This window comes from Orbicella franksi, chromosome 11 (assembly GCF_964199315.1).
Source record: "Orbicella franksi chromosome 11, jaOrbFran1.1, whole genome shotgun sequence".
Lineage (NCBI taxonomy): Eukaryota > Metazoa > Cnidaria > Anthozoa > Scleractinia > Merulinidae > Orbicella > Orbicella franksi.
Genome location: NC_138155.1, coordinates 26,822,486 through 26,834,469, shown reverse-complemented (window position 1 = coordinate 26,834,469; position 11,984 = coordinate 26,822,486). Strand labels below are relative to the sequence as shown.

At 39.9% G+C, this 11,984-nt stretch overlaps 2 protein-coding genes across 2 annotated transcripts; both read left to right on the top strand.

Annotated features, from left to right (window-relative positions):
• Positions 1–10: 10 nt before the first annotated feature.
• Positions 11–6,881, top strand: LOC145460603 (succinate--CoA ligase [GDP-forming] subunit beta, mitochondrial-like). Its single transcript, XM_081445475.1, has 11 exons — positions 11–125; positions 894–1,041; positions 1,536–1,635; positions 1,946–2,036; positions 2,595–2,747; positions 3,280–3,369; positions 3,474–3,570; positions 4,483–4,644; positions 4,985–5,127; positions 5,358–5,478; positions 5,768–6,881. The coding sequence occupies exons 1-11, from the start codon at positions 36–38 to the stop codon at positions 5,878–5,880; spliced, it is 1,308 nt and encodes a 435-aa protein (XP_081301601.1). The 5' UTR covers positions 11–35; the 3' UTR covers positions 5,881–6,881.
• Positions 6,882–7,527: 646 nt separating this feature from the next.
• Positions 7,528–11,822, top strand: LOC145460693 (amine sulfotransferase-like). The gene is made up of 4 exons (XM_081445579.1): positions 7,528–9,027; positions 9,807–10,163; positions 11,107–11,201; positions 11,553–11,822. Exons 1-4 carry the CDS (start codon positions 8,847–8,849, stop codon positions 11,820–11,822), a joined length of 903 nt encoding a protein of 300 aa, XP_081301705.1. The 5' UTR covers positions 7,528–8,846.
• Positions 11,823–11,984: the final 162 nt, after the last annotated feature.

The following is an 11,984-nucleotide window of genomic DNA, read 5'->3' as shown; positions in this document are numbered from 1 at the left end:
CGCATGCCCTAAAGTTCATTCTTTCGAAATTCAAGATGGCGGCGTTGACGCGCGCTGGAAGTTTACCTTCTATTTGTAGAAAATGCGCTGGGTTAACGAACAGATTTTGGCTTCGATCTCCACAGGTGAGTTGAAGGTTGTTTGAGATATATTTTCTACCCTTTCTTGCTGAGCTGAGCTGAATTTTACAGCATTTATTGAGGCTAACACTTGAGCAAAAGACGTATGCATGCGTGGCAACGTAACTCTGGTGTGCTCAATAGTTCGAGTTACAGAGAGATCAATGCTTCTACGACTTCGAAATACCTTATCTCGCAAAAAGGGCTTCATTCCTGGCAGAATCTATCGCGTTCTGTAGTTATTAATTAGAAACTATAATCGAAATTATAGCGGGTGGCATTTGAAGTGTGCATGTTTTAATGAAGGTGAATGAATCGAATAGACCATTCCATTTAATATCCGCACCCCCCCCCCCTCCCCTTCCCCTATTGAGGAGCTTTGAATTTTACCCCCTCAAAGAAGTAAACTTTTTACCCCCCTCCCCCAAGAATGGAAGATAAAAAGCACTTCCTCCTTCAGAATTTATAGGACGATCAAAGGCATTGACGCAACTGTGTCAGAAACGGCCTTTTGAAGACTCCCCCCTCCACATAAGATTTTCCAGACCCTCACTAGGGGGGTGCCCTTAAAAAAATGGTATGGCCTTATTAACTAAGATGAATGAATCAGATGTTTACTTTCTCCAGTTATACTTAAAGTAATATAAATCAATGTGTCACTGTGTTCTTGAAGTCAGTTAGAGTGTTTTGAAACTTGCCCCATGCCAGATTAACCATTAAGAAAGTGGTAGAGTTGTAACACCTGGTTAACAAAAACACTTATTTCCTTTCCAGGCCAATGCAGTAAGTGTTATCCCTGTCAGATGGTTGAACCTCCAGGAATTCCAGAGCAAGAAATTAATGGCTGATAATGGCCTTCATGTGCAGAGATTTAAAGTTGCAGAAAATGCAAAAGAAGCAGTTGACATTGCTAAGGAATTAAGTAAGTCAGTGACCTCAAGAATTAGTTAAAAAGTAACCCAATTTCTTGATGAAAATCACAAATTTAATTTAAGTATAGCAGTTATCCAAGGATGCATTGCTTTCCATTCAGTGAATAATTCCGGAACTTTTGAAATTGGGTCAAATGGTACGGCAATTTCCTTGGAGAGTTGTTGAATTTCTGACATGTGAACCATTCAGCCTAAAATTCTGGAAATTCTGGTAGAAAAGGCAAATGGAAAGGAAATAGGTGGTAAGAAATTTTCAAAAATTTATATTCAACTAACAGGGTTATCCTATTTTCCAAAAATTCTGGAAAATTTTGTTTCATTCTTTACTGGAAATTTCTTAAAATTCAAACTGGAATTTTTGCTTGAATGGAAAGCTCCACAGGTGTTATAATAAACTGGTTACAAGCTGCCTGACGAAACCAGCTCAGCTTGACTGGTTGACAATTCAATAGTTTTATCGGTTTTGTTCTTTATTTGCCGTCAGATGCAAAAGAATTTGTACTAAAGGCGCAAATCCTTGCTGGTGGCAGAGGAAAAGGGACATTCACAAGTGGCCTACAGGGTGGTGTTCATTTGACAACAGAGTAAGCAAGTACAATATATTATGTTATTAATGTATAATAGTCTCGCCAATCAGAACTTAGAATAATGTATTGAATAGAAACAACATCAGTCAGAAACATGTTTACAGGATAATCTTCAGCAACTTTTAAAAAAAAGCTGGAAAGTGAAATTTATCGTACATTATTTTGGTTAACATTGTGCTACCAATATTATTAGATGTGAATTATAAAATAAATATATGTAATTTTTTCACTCTTGAATCAATGTAATTTCTCATGGAAAAATATGATAAATTTAATTCAAAAATATTGTTATATTGTCCTTTTACAGCCCAGACAAAATTGGAAAATTAACAGAACAAATGGTGGGTTACAACTTAACAACCAAACAAACACCACCAGAAGGAGTGCTGGTAAAAAAGGTAAAAAAATTACAATTTCATATAATATGTTATTATACTGAAACCAAATTCACAACTAGCCATTCAGAAGCTGTGTCCTACTGTCCTGATGTCCAGCACAATTTTGCTACAGTTAGGGTAAAACAGTGAATATGTTTAAAACAATGTACATTTATTGTATGCTTTGTTGATGTCATGATGCATATTTTGGCCTGACCAAAATTGTGTGATAACACACCAAAAAAGTATGATTACAATGCACTTTATGAGTATTGATAATATTAGAAATTGGTAAAGAAAAATGTTATTAGCTTATCATTACATTTTACGTAAAATATTTGAAGTAGCTTCTGTTTGACTTGAAACTATGCTCAGACATTTGTCCCTGGACATTATCTGTTCCTTGAAGCTCAAAGTTTTCCTCAATAATGTCCATCAACATTCATTTGAGTAATTTTGTGCAAAATGAAGGCGATTGTTTCTGTATATTGTCATGTTAGAATTCTTTGGTTTGAATTCCCTTTTTTCCATTTGCTAGTTCATTAATAGCCTTTCTTGATATTTGTTTTTTATGTTTAGGTAATGGTTGCAGAGAGTTATGATATCGCACGTGAGACATACCTGGCCATTTTAATGGACAGAAGCTATCAGGGACCTGTCATTGTCGGCAGTCCTAAGGGTGGAGTGGACATCGAAGAAGTTGCCAAGAATACGCCAGAACATATACACAAGGTAATAAAGTCTGCATACGAGCCAAGTGGCTCGTTAGGCTTGCGTTTATCACTGGTTTCTGTAGCATGAAGCAACTCTGGAGGAGTATTCCACCCTGGACGGGATGTTAGTCCATCACAGGGTTACCCCTCAGCATTAATTTCGGTGGTACCCATTTATACACCTGGGTGGAGAGAGGCACATGGGTGTTAAGTGTCTTGCCCGAGAACACAACACAATGTCGCCGGCCAGGGCTTGAACCCGGATCATTCGTTCTGGAGTAGAGCGCTGCCACTGACCATGAGGCCACCATGCCTCCACATTTTTCAAGAATGATCAACATATATTTTCTCCTTACAAATATCTCATTACCCTATCATAGAGACAAGTTATGGGAATAATTATAGAGAATCGTCAACTAGGAGATAAACATGTAGTTGTTGTGAAACAAGGTCAACAAATTTGTCAGTGTCACAGAGATAACAAAATCTAAGAAGAATTGTGCCAGATTAAGATAATTTAAAAGTTATGTATCTATATGTTTTATTACTAGGTGGCCATTAACATATTCAAAGGAATCCAAGACAAAGATGCCAGATATCTTGCAGAGAAATTGGAATTTAAAGGGCCTCTGTTACAACAAGTAAGTTGACAGAACAGAGCAAACTGTATTATCTACTTGTTCTTATGTTCCAATTAATTTCCATTTTGATTTGTACATTTGATATATATATATATTTTTTGCAGGCTGTGGAGCAGATAAAGTTACTCTATGAACTCTTCCTTAAAGTTGATGCTACACAAGTAGAAATCAATCCATTTGGAGAAACACCTGATGGCAAAGGTATTCTTTATTATGCTAGGCTGATACGCCGAAACATACTGTGTAAAGAAGCAGAAAATCCTTATGAATTCCTGGATTAATCCCGTAGAATTACGAGTTTTCTCTTATCATCCTTACTCCTGCAGTGATCACATGATTATTTTATCACGTTGGACTTAAGTTTGTTGCTGTCAGTTCTAAACACAACCAGTGTTTTTTATCTCCGCCCAAGTTGAGAAATGGGTTCCATTAATAATAAGCTAGCTTAGGTAACAGTTGTTTCTTTTCCAAGAGTGTAAGAAGTGTGAGAGAGATTGCAATGTTAGACAAAGCAAAAAGAAAATATTTATGTGTTTGGTTTATGGTTTGTTGTCTTAATCTTTCACACTCCATTCTTGCATTCTTGAAAAAAAAAGACTTTAACCTGGGATACATTGAGTTAAATATTCAAGATTCCAGTAAAAGACTTGCAACCTGCAATTTGATATCATCTCTTTTCAAACTCGTTAATAATTCATCAAGTTAAAACAAAGAAAATCACAACCATGAAGGAAGTTTGGGCACCCGGTCTTAATTGGCATAGATTTTGATGGTTTTACTTCTCTGTTTACTCCTTAGTTTTTGTTTCAATCAAGAAGATATATCAAACACTTGAGACAGTGTTTCATTGGCTATCCAAACTCCTTGAATTTCATCAAAAATACTCCGCTGCACGTGATATTTTCAACTCTGTTCTCTGTGTTTGGATATCCCGATGAAACACTATCTCTCATGTTTGATATACTACATCTAGTGACCTATGATTCGTTATCGGCGACATGATCATGCTGCTAAGTTGAAACACTTTTTTTTATTTTACTAACCCTTTTGGTAAGTACATTGTATGTGTAGGTCCTCCCAGGTGGTTGAACATGCTGTGTTTGAATTTTTCAGTTGTCTGCTTTGATGCCAAGTTCAACTTTGATGACTGTGCCAGGTTCCGACAGAAAGAAGTGTTTGCTATGGATGATCAGAGTGAAAGTGACCCTCGAGAAGTGGAAGCTGGAAAATATGACCTCAATTACATTGGTCTAGATGGAGACATTGCTTGTCTAGGTGAGATGATGTCTTTCTTACATAGCGCTTATCCATCATGACCGAAATTCTGCCAGCTTGGATGCAGAAATGACAACTTTTCTGGGGCAGATACAGGATTTTAGAGAAGGAAGAGAGAGGTAGTTGGGGTCTGGTGGCATCCTCCCCCACCCCCCAAATTTTTAAAATTCAGGTCCTCAGAAATGGGTTTCCCAGCATTCTGAGAAGTCAGCGTGTATATTTTCTCGCTTGATTTAATTTAGGGGTTTTGACCAAACCTCCTGAACCCTTCCTAGATCCACCCAGGCTTTTAAGAAGCAAAAATCCCTGTTGAACAATATTTATTTTATTTGTTCCTTAGTGAATGGTGCTGGCTTAGCTATGGCAACAATGGACATTATCAAACTTCACGGGGGTACTCCAGCTAATTTCTTAGATCTTGGGGGTGGGGTACAGGAGGAAGGTGTGTTTCAAGCCTTCAACATTGTAACAAAGGATCCTAGAGTAAGTGATAGCCTTGACTTTGCTTGTTGCTGTTGCTGTTGTTGTTGTTGTTGTTGCTGTTGTTGTTGTTGTTGTTGTTGTTGTTGTTGTTGCTGTTGTTGTTGTTGTTGTTGTCGAGACTAGCTGTAACTCCAAAGATTGTTCTCAAGTCAAAATATGTGTGAAAGGGCTTTGCTTCTGGAATTCTCGAGATTTTAATGTTTAACTTTGGCACCTTTTTTGTTCTGCAGGTGAAGTCGATTTTAGTGAATATTTTCGGTGGGATTGTTGACTGCTCCATTGTCGCAAACGGAATCACTTCGGCTTACAAAAGACTCAATGTAAATGTCCCTGTCGTAGTACGGTTAGAAGGTGAGGCGTTTTTTAATTATTAATTTCTTAATGATCAATGAAAATAATATTTCAAGTGTTATAAAAACTCATTAAAAAGTTTCCCGCCTTTTTTCGCCTGTCGCCGGCCCCGACAGCAAGGGAATCTCTGATTGGCTTGTAACAAGGAGAAGTTGTTCTCTGATTGGTTAAAAACAGCTTGGTGATTTCAAAAATATCTATTAACGAAACTGGCTTACAGTAAAACCGCGCGTCCTACAAGCGCAGAGGAAATGCTTACTAACTCTGTTTCATTATTTTAATTTTTTAGGCAGAAATGTGGAAAGCGCCAAACGCATTCTTACCGAGAGTGGAATGCCGCTCATTGTAGCAGATGATATGGACGACGCAGCTAGAAAGGCCGTCATAAGCCTTGTGGACTGATACAATACTGATGAAAACTGTGAATAAGACTTTGCAGGAGCTACTTGACTGATAGCGCCACGTGAAAATTTGAGCCGAAAGTTTTCAAATCCGTCACAATCTTTCTCAATCTTAGCCAGCCGTATTCCTTTTTGTTTTGTTTTTTTATTGTTATTACTTCATTAATAGCTTTGTACTCTACTCAACTATCATTTTGAGGAAATGGCGCCAATTTGAAGGACATTTGTACACTGAAAAAAGTTACATCTCTACATAGATGGCTCCTTTAACAATCCAACGACGAAGAAGGATGAATTCTTGGTTATATTATCCGAATTAGAAGATATGAACGACAGCATCCAAGAACTGTATAGCAGTAATATAATGTCCGAACGTCGCGAATTAATTCGCCTTCGTTGGTTTCTTCCCAAGAAGAGCGACTTTTTAATCAATCCTGTTGTAGGAAAAACAACAAATTTGCTGTGCAAATGAAAAGGAGTTTTTGAAGGCATCCACGAGAAAAACGCTTTTTATCCTACAGTGTAACGACACTGCATTTTATACCATGTCTTAGAAAATACAGCCAATCAGAATACTGGATAGCCGTTGTATAGTCGACGATATTACACCCAACCTCCCTATCGCGTGCTGTACGTATGTTGCATTGATTGTGTTATACTGAAATGTCAATCATCTCCCGCCCTCAGCCCAATTTCCGGCAAGAGACTCTCGCTATGCTTGTGTTGGCCACTCCATTTTCTATGGTATATTAGAAAACAGTCCTAAGAAAACACGCGCGCTGATTGGTTAAAAATCGTGTTTCTCTAACTCGATGGAAACACTGAACTAGCAGGAGCTGTTGACGTGATGATGGCGCGACCAAAGAGAATTTCGATGCAAATGGGTAATTAAATTCCCGAGAAGTCTAAACGAAGGACATTTACGGTTTCTTGACTTTTAAAAAAGTTGAAATTATTGAAAAAAATGATGCGCTCGAGCACGCAACTTCAATTTTAAATGACAAGTCAATTTGAGCGATCTTTTTTAGGCTCAAAGTTTAATAATACCTCAAGAAAATAATTGGAAACCGTTATTTGAAGTAAATTTTAGTAAGAATTCTACTAAAACAATTAGATTATTCGCTCTCGATTTCTATTCCCTCATAGAAATCTCGAGCTCATAATCTAATTGTTAAATAGAAACACTCGTGAAAGTTTCGGAGAACTCGAAAAAGCTGTGGAAACACTCCCCTGCGGCTCGTGTTCCCACAGCATTTCTCGTTCTCCCAAACTTCCATTCGTGTTTTTATAACTCGATAGAAACACGGTACACGTTTTCTATTTCTTAAGTTTAAAATAGTTCCGCATTGCTTTTTCGTGGTATACTTAAGCAATAGAGTACTGTTTCCGTGTTTATGTAGCCTCATCTAAACACGCGGGGGGTTCGAAGAATTCGAGACAGTTATGCAAACCCGAGACGCTGTCGAAGGTTTGCATAACTTTCGACAATTCTCCCACCCCACCCCACCCTCCCACCTCCAAAGTGTTAAGATGAGGCTACGTAAACACGGAAGAAGTACTCTATTGCTTTTATAAAATACTTCTCAAGAATACGCACGAAACTAAAACGTCACAACCGTGTTTACATACTCTTATCTGAACTCACCTATCGACCAATGAGCGTACGCGTAGTATCTCAGTTATTTTATAATATGGAATATCTCACTTGTCACGTGTATTTTCTTGATATACACATGACCCTTCCGTGGTATACCGTAACTAGTATGTATTCTGTGAGACGCTATTCAAAGGCCAAACGTCGTCCTTTGTCAAAGAGCCACACTCCGGCAGAACGATGGTTTTCACCGCTCCTTTCAGAGCCACCAAAACGATGTCAGTCACGTAACGCGTAAAGCAAGAAAACGCGTAAAGCGTTTTTTTTACGCGTAAACGCCTGACGCGTAAAGCAAAAATGTTTCGAAAAAGACTACTTACATGCGAAGCCAAATTAAAGGTACTAGCACTTTACTGGGAATCTGTTACTTAATTTTATTATTGTGCTACAAGCATCGGTTGCCATGGTTTTTGCACTCAACTACGGATTGAGCGGTCTGGGTTCAAGTCCCCGCCGATGACATTGTACTGTGTCTTTACTCTCACAGTGGCTCCCCCCACCCAGGTGTATAAATAAGTACCGGCGAATTTAATCCTTGGGGTAATCCCGCGATTGAATAGCATTCCATAAAGGCTTTTGTTCTTGGGCCATCGTAGTTTAACGAGGAATAAAACACAAATAGCGGTGATAAACATATTAAACTTACGCATTACATAAACTTACATATTATACTTACGTCGAGTTATTAAAATGCGTAAGTTTGATATGTTTATCACCGCTATTTGTGTTTTATTCCTCGTTGAATAGCATTCCATTCAAGGGGGAGATACTCCAAGTCGCTTCATGCTAAACAAAGCACCTGATGACCCCCTTGGCTCATATGCGGAATTGACCGTACCTTCAAGCAGTGATAGGGGACAGAGGAATGGGTGAATGAAGTAGACGGGACCATTTTGCAGTGGCGCACTACATTATATGGCTGGGTATTGTTTTTTCCGCCGAGTTCGGGGAATACTTTATTAAATTCTCTAGAAGAAGGGCAAATTGTCACCAAAAAATATGATGGTACCCAGTCGCGTTTACATGGCGATCAATTCCTTTCCGCCCTCCCCTCCACCACCACCCCCAGCCCCATAACCGCCGGAGACAGGGGAGGGGAGGAACTCTCTAAGACTTTAATACAGCTGAGGGAGAAACGTTCCAATCCCGGTTAACGTGATAGCAGAGAGGGCCCTGGGAGCTAGGTTGCGAAAGAACACACAGACCTGTGTAACTACTAGCGAACAAGACACATTGTAGTGAATAAATTCCGTCCAATTTGAATTACACCATTGCCTGAAAAGCCACCGTGTTGGTACGTAGTTACTCCAACAATGGCGGATTTAACAATCGTTCAAGAACACGAAGGAGAGTTCGCTGGACCCCGACACGCGTTGATTCATGGCGTCCGGGTCCCGTTCTACGAGCCTAACATTGATCAAGATTTTGAGAAAGATTTGAGTCGTTTTGAAACCAGGCCAGACGACATTTACGTGGTTAGTTATCCCAAGTCAGGTAAGGCTTTGTAGTTAGAGAATAATACTCGATCGAGACAATTCGACCTGAGCTTAGTATTCTGTCTGGCTATAACACGGGTCGTCACGCAACGACGCCCGTCACTAACTGGAGAGAAGCCAGATAAAGGCAGTGAGGGTATTATCGAGATTATCAAAGAATCTTGCTAGGTCAAGCCCCTACTCTTACTTCATAAAGATTTAAATCAAAGCTCGATTCTTCCAAAAATGAAATCCATTGGAAGAGGAGCATTCGACAGTTCAGTACCCTTTCATGCCTCCTTGGAGGAGATCTAGAGGAGAGAGGACGTCCCCGGGAGAGAGTTAAGAGAAGGGAGTGGCCTTTCTTTACCTTAGACAACACTGACCTTTTACCGGTGGTGGCCACTGGTAGGTTTGGCAAATTAACTTAAATAAGACAGGAATCCAGCTTTACGACAGAAACTTGTTGAACAGCTTTCGAGGGTTCGATGATGCAACAACGGCGCAGTCCAATTTGGCCACTGTCCCACCGCGTACCGGCCATTATTAATATTTTTTTCAAACTTGTCCCCGCCTCCCCGTCTTGAGGACAAAGTGCATTTAGTTTGTGAGTTTGCGTTTCGATGAGGCAATCAACGTCCGCGTGGGAGACGAGCTCTTTTATGTCACAGAAAAAAAGAAAAGAGAAAAACAACGTTAACTCGGGTTAACGATATTTATATTTCATTCATCCTGATATCATAAACACTCTTGTTCTTTGGCCATTTCAATTTTAAATCCATCGTGATCTTTTCACAGGAACAACTTGGGTGCAAGAAATTGTGTGGCAAATTTTCCACAATGGTGAAGTCAGCAAAGAAAACGTGGATTGTCGATATTCTCAACTGGAAAAAAGTCAGCTCTTTGAAAGAACTGGGGACAAACATCAAGTTGCTTTGACCTCTCGGCCCAGTCCCCGCTTCTTCAAATCGCATCTTCCATATCACGTGATCCCTATCAGTAAAAGCGAAGGTAACAGAAGCAAGTACCTTTACGTAGCGAGAAATCCCAAAGATGTCGCAGTTTCGTTTTATCACTTTGTACAAAGTTTTGGTCCTGCCAGTCACTTTCATGGGACTTGGGAATTCTTTGCCAAAATGTTTTTGGAAGGCAAAGGTAAAGAAACTTAATTGCATGCCTTTATTGTAAGTGTATAACTAAGGTTAGATGTTCTAAGTGTTGTCGTTCGTCGGGATTACAGCAAAAACTCAAAGACTGCATGCAGCCTGGTATCCATGCCTTGACGTCACCGGACAGCCTTTGGCGCGAACAGCAACGGCCCCAGGCTCTCTCTCTCTCCTTATCCAGCCACATTTATTCTTTTGCTTTTCAAGACACCGATCTTGCCATTTTGCCTCCTTGCGCCCCGAAACACGTGATGTGACAACGCGTGTTTCGGGGCGCAAGTGAGTTCAAAGTACGGAACTTGATATAGTGAACGGGTCATTTTGCAATTTATGTGCGTTGGCTGATGGGCTGGCGTTACATATCTTCGCTACACAGTGCTGACGAGCTCCAAGAAGGGCGAAACAGCTCTCCACTGTTGCGATCCTACTTTGTCGGTTCTTGTCATGTTGGTGCCTCGAAACGTTTTTCACGTAGTATCAGTCTTGCAGTCTATTGTTTGTCTTCATACATCATACCGAGATCTCACTCTGTTTGACGCCTGACCGTGTGATATCTGTGTTCAAGACTCGCAGACGTCAACCTCGCTCAGTTGTGGTTTGGACTGCCTAGCTACGTTTTTGGACAGCTTAGTTGTGTTCTGGACTGCGTAGGGCAACGCAACAAGGCGGAGAAAAACAGTGCCTTCTCCACTTTTCAAAATAACGGGCGAGCTGTTATTTTGAAAGTCGTCGAGAAGGCCCTGGGGACGACGTTTTCCTAGGTGTAATTTGGTTCGTCACACAATCCTTCGCACAAGAAAGTGTTGCGTGACGATATAGAATATCTACAGGTAATTGAAAACGTATAGATAGTGATGTCGAGTCGACTAATTGTGATTGTTGCTCATAGCTTTATTATTATCGGATTTCTCAGGAACGTTTCTTTTCCGCAGGAGCATTCGGCTTGTGGTCTGATCACGTGTTACCCTGGTGGGAACACAGACGTGATTCACACATCTTGTTTCTCAAATACGAGGACTTGAAAAAGGTGAGGTTCCCTGTTGCTGTAATGTACTCCTCCTGAAAAACCTTGAGTTATAGCTTGAGTTATAGTTACAGCTTATAGCTTTAAGTGTGCGTGTCATAGAGAAGAGTATATAAGCGCTTCTCTTATTCGCCATGTGGCATAGTGTCACCGGCCTCGATTTCACCTGCCCTTTCGAGACCGGTTGGTCTTCGTATTTCCGAGGAGCGGCCGATGTATTCTGAAAGTTGAAGATCACTTATATAATAGTGGAACTTATCGTGAACGATTATTTCCGAAGAAGGCTCCCGAAAGATGATAATGTCTGGTTGCGTGGCACATCATCTGGTTATTATATATTTTTCTCTCTTTTAGGACCTGTGTAGTAATGTTCGCCGAATCAGTGAATTTCTTGAGAAACCTCTGTCAGGAGAAATGATTGCTAAAATCTCCCATCAATGCACATTTGCCGAAATGAAGAAAAATTCTGACTCTTTTTCATTGTCAGTTTATCCTTCAAAACCAAGTTTTCTTCGTAAGGGTGAAGTCGGAGGCTGGAAGGCTCACTTCAGTGAAGAATTGAACAAGGCATTTGATGAGAAGTTCGTGGAAAAATTGAACGGGACTGGACTTCATTTTGACTGAGAGGAAGAACAGCATTGATTTATCAGATATATTTTTTTTAATGCCAAGATCTCTAGAAATTTAAGACTCTGAAGCAACTTTTTTGAATTGATTGATTTCTTTACTCCAGTATGATTGAGCAACCAACCACACGTTCTGCTCAAAAGCGTCAAAACATTGTTC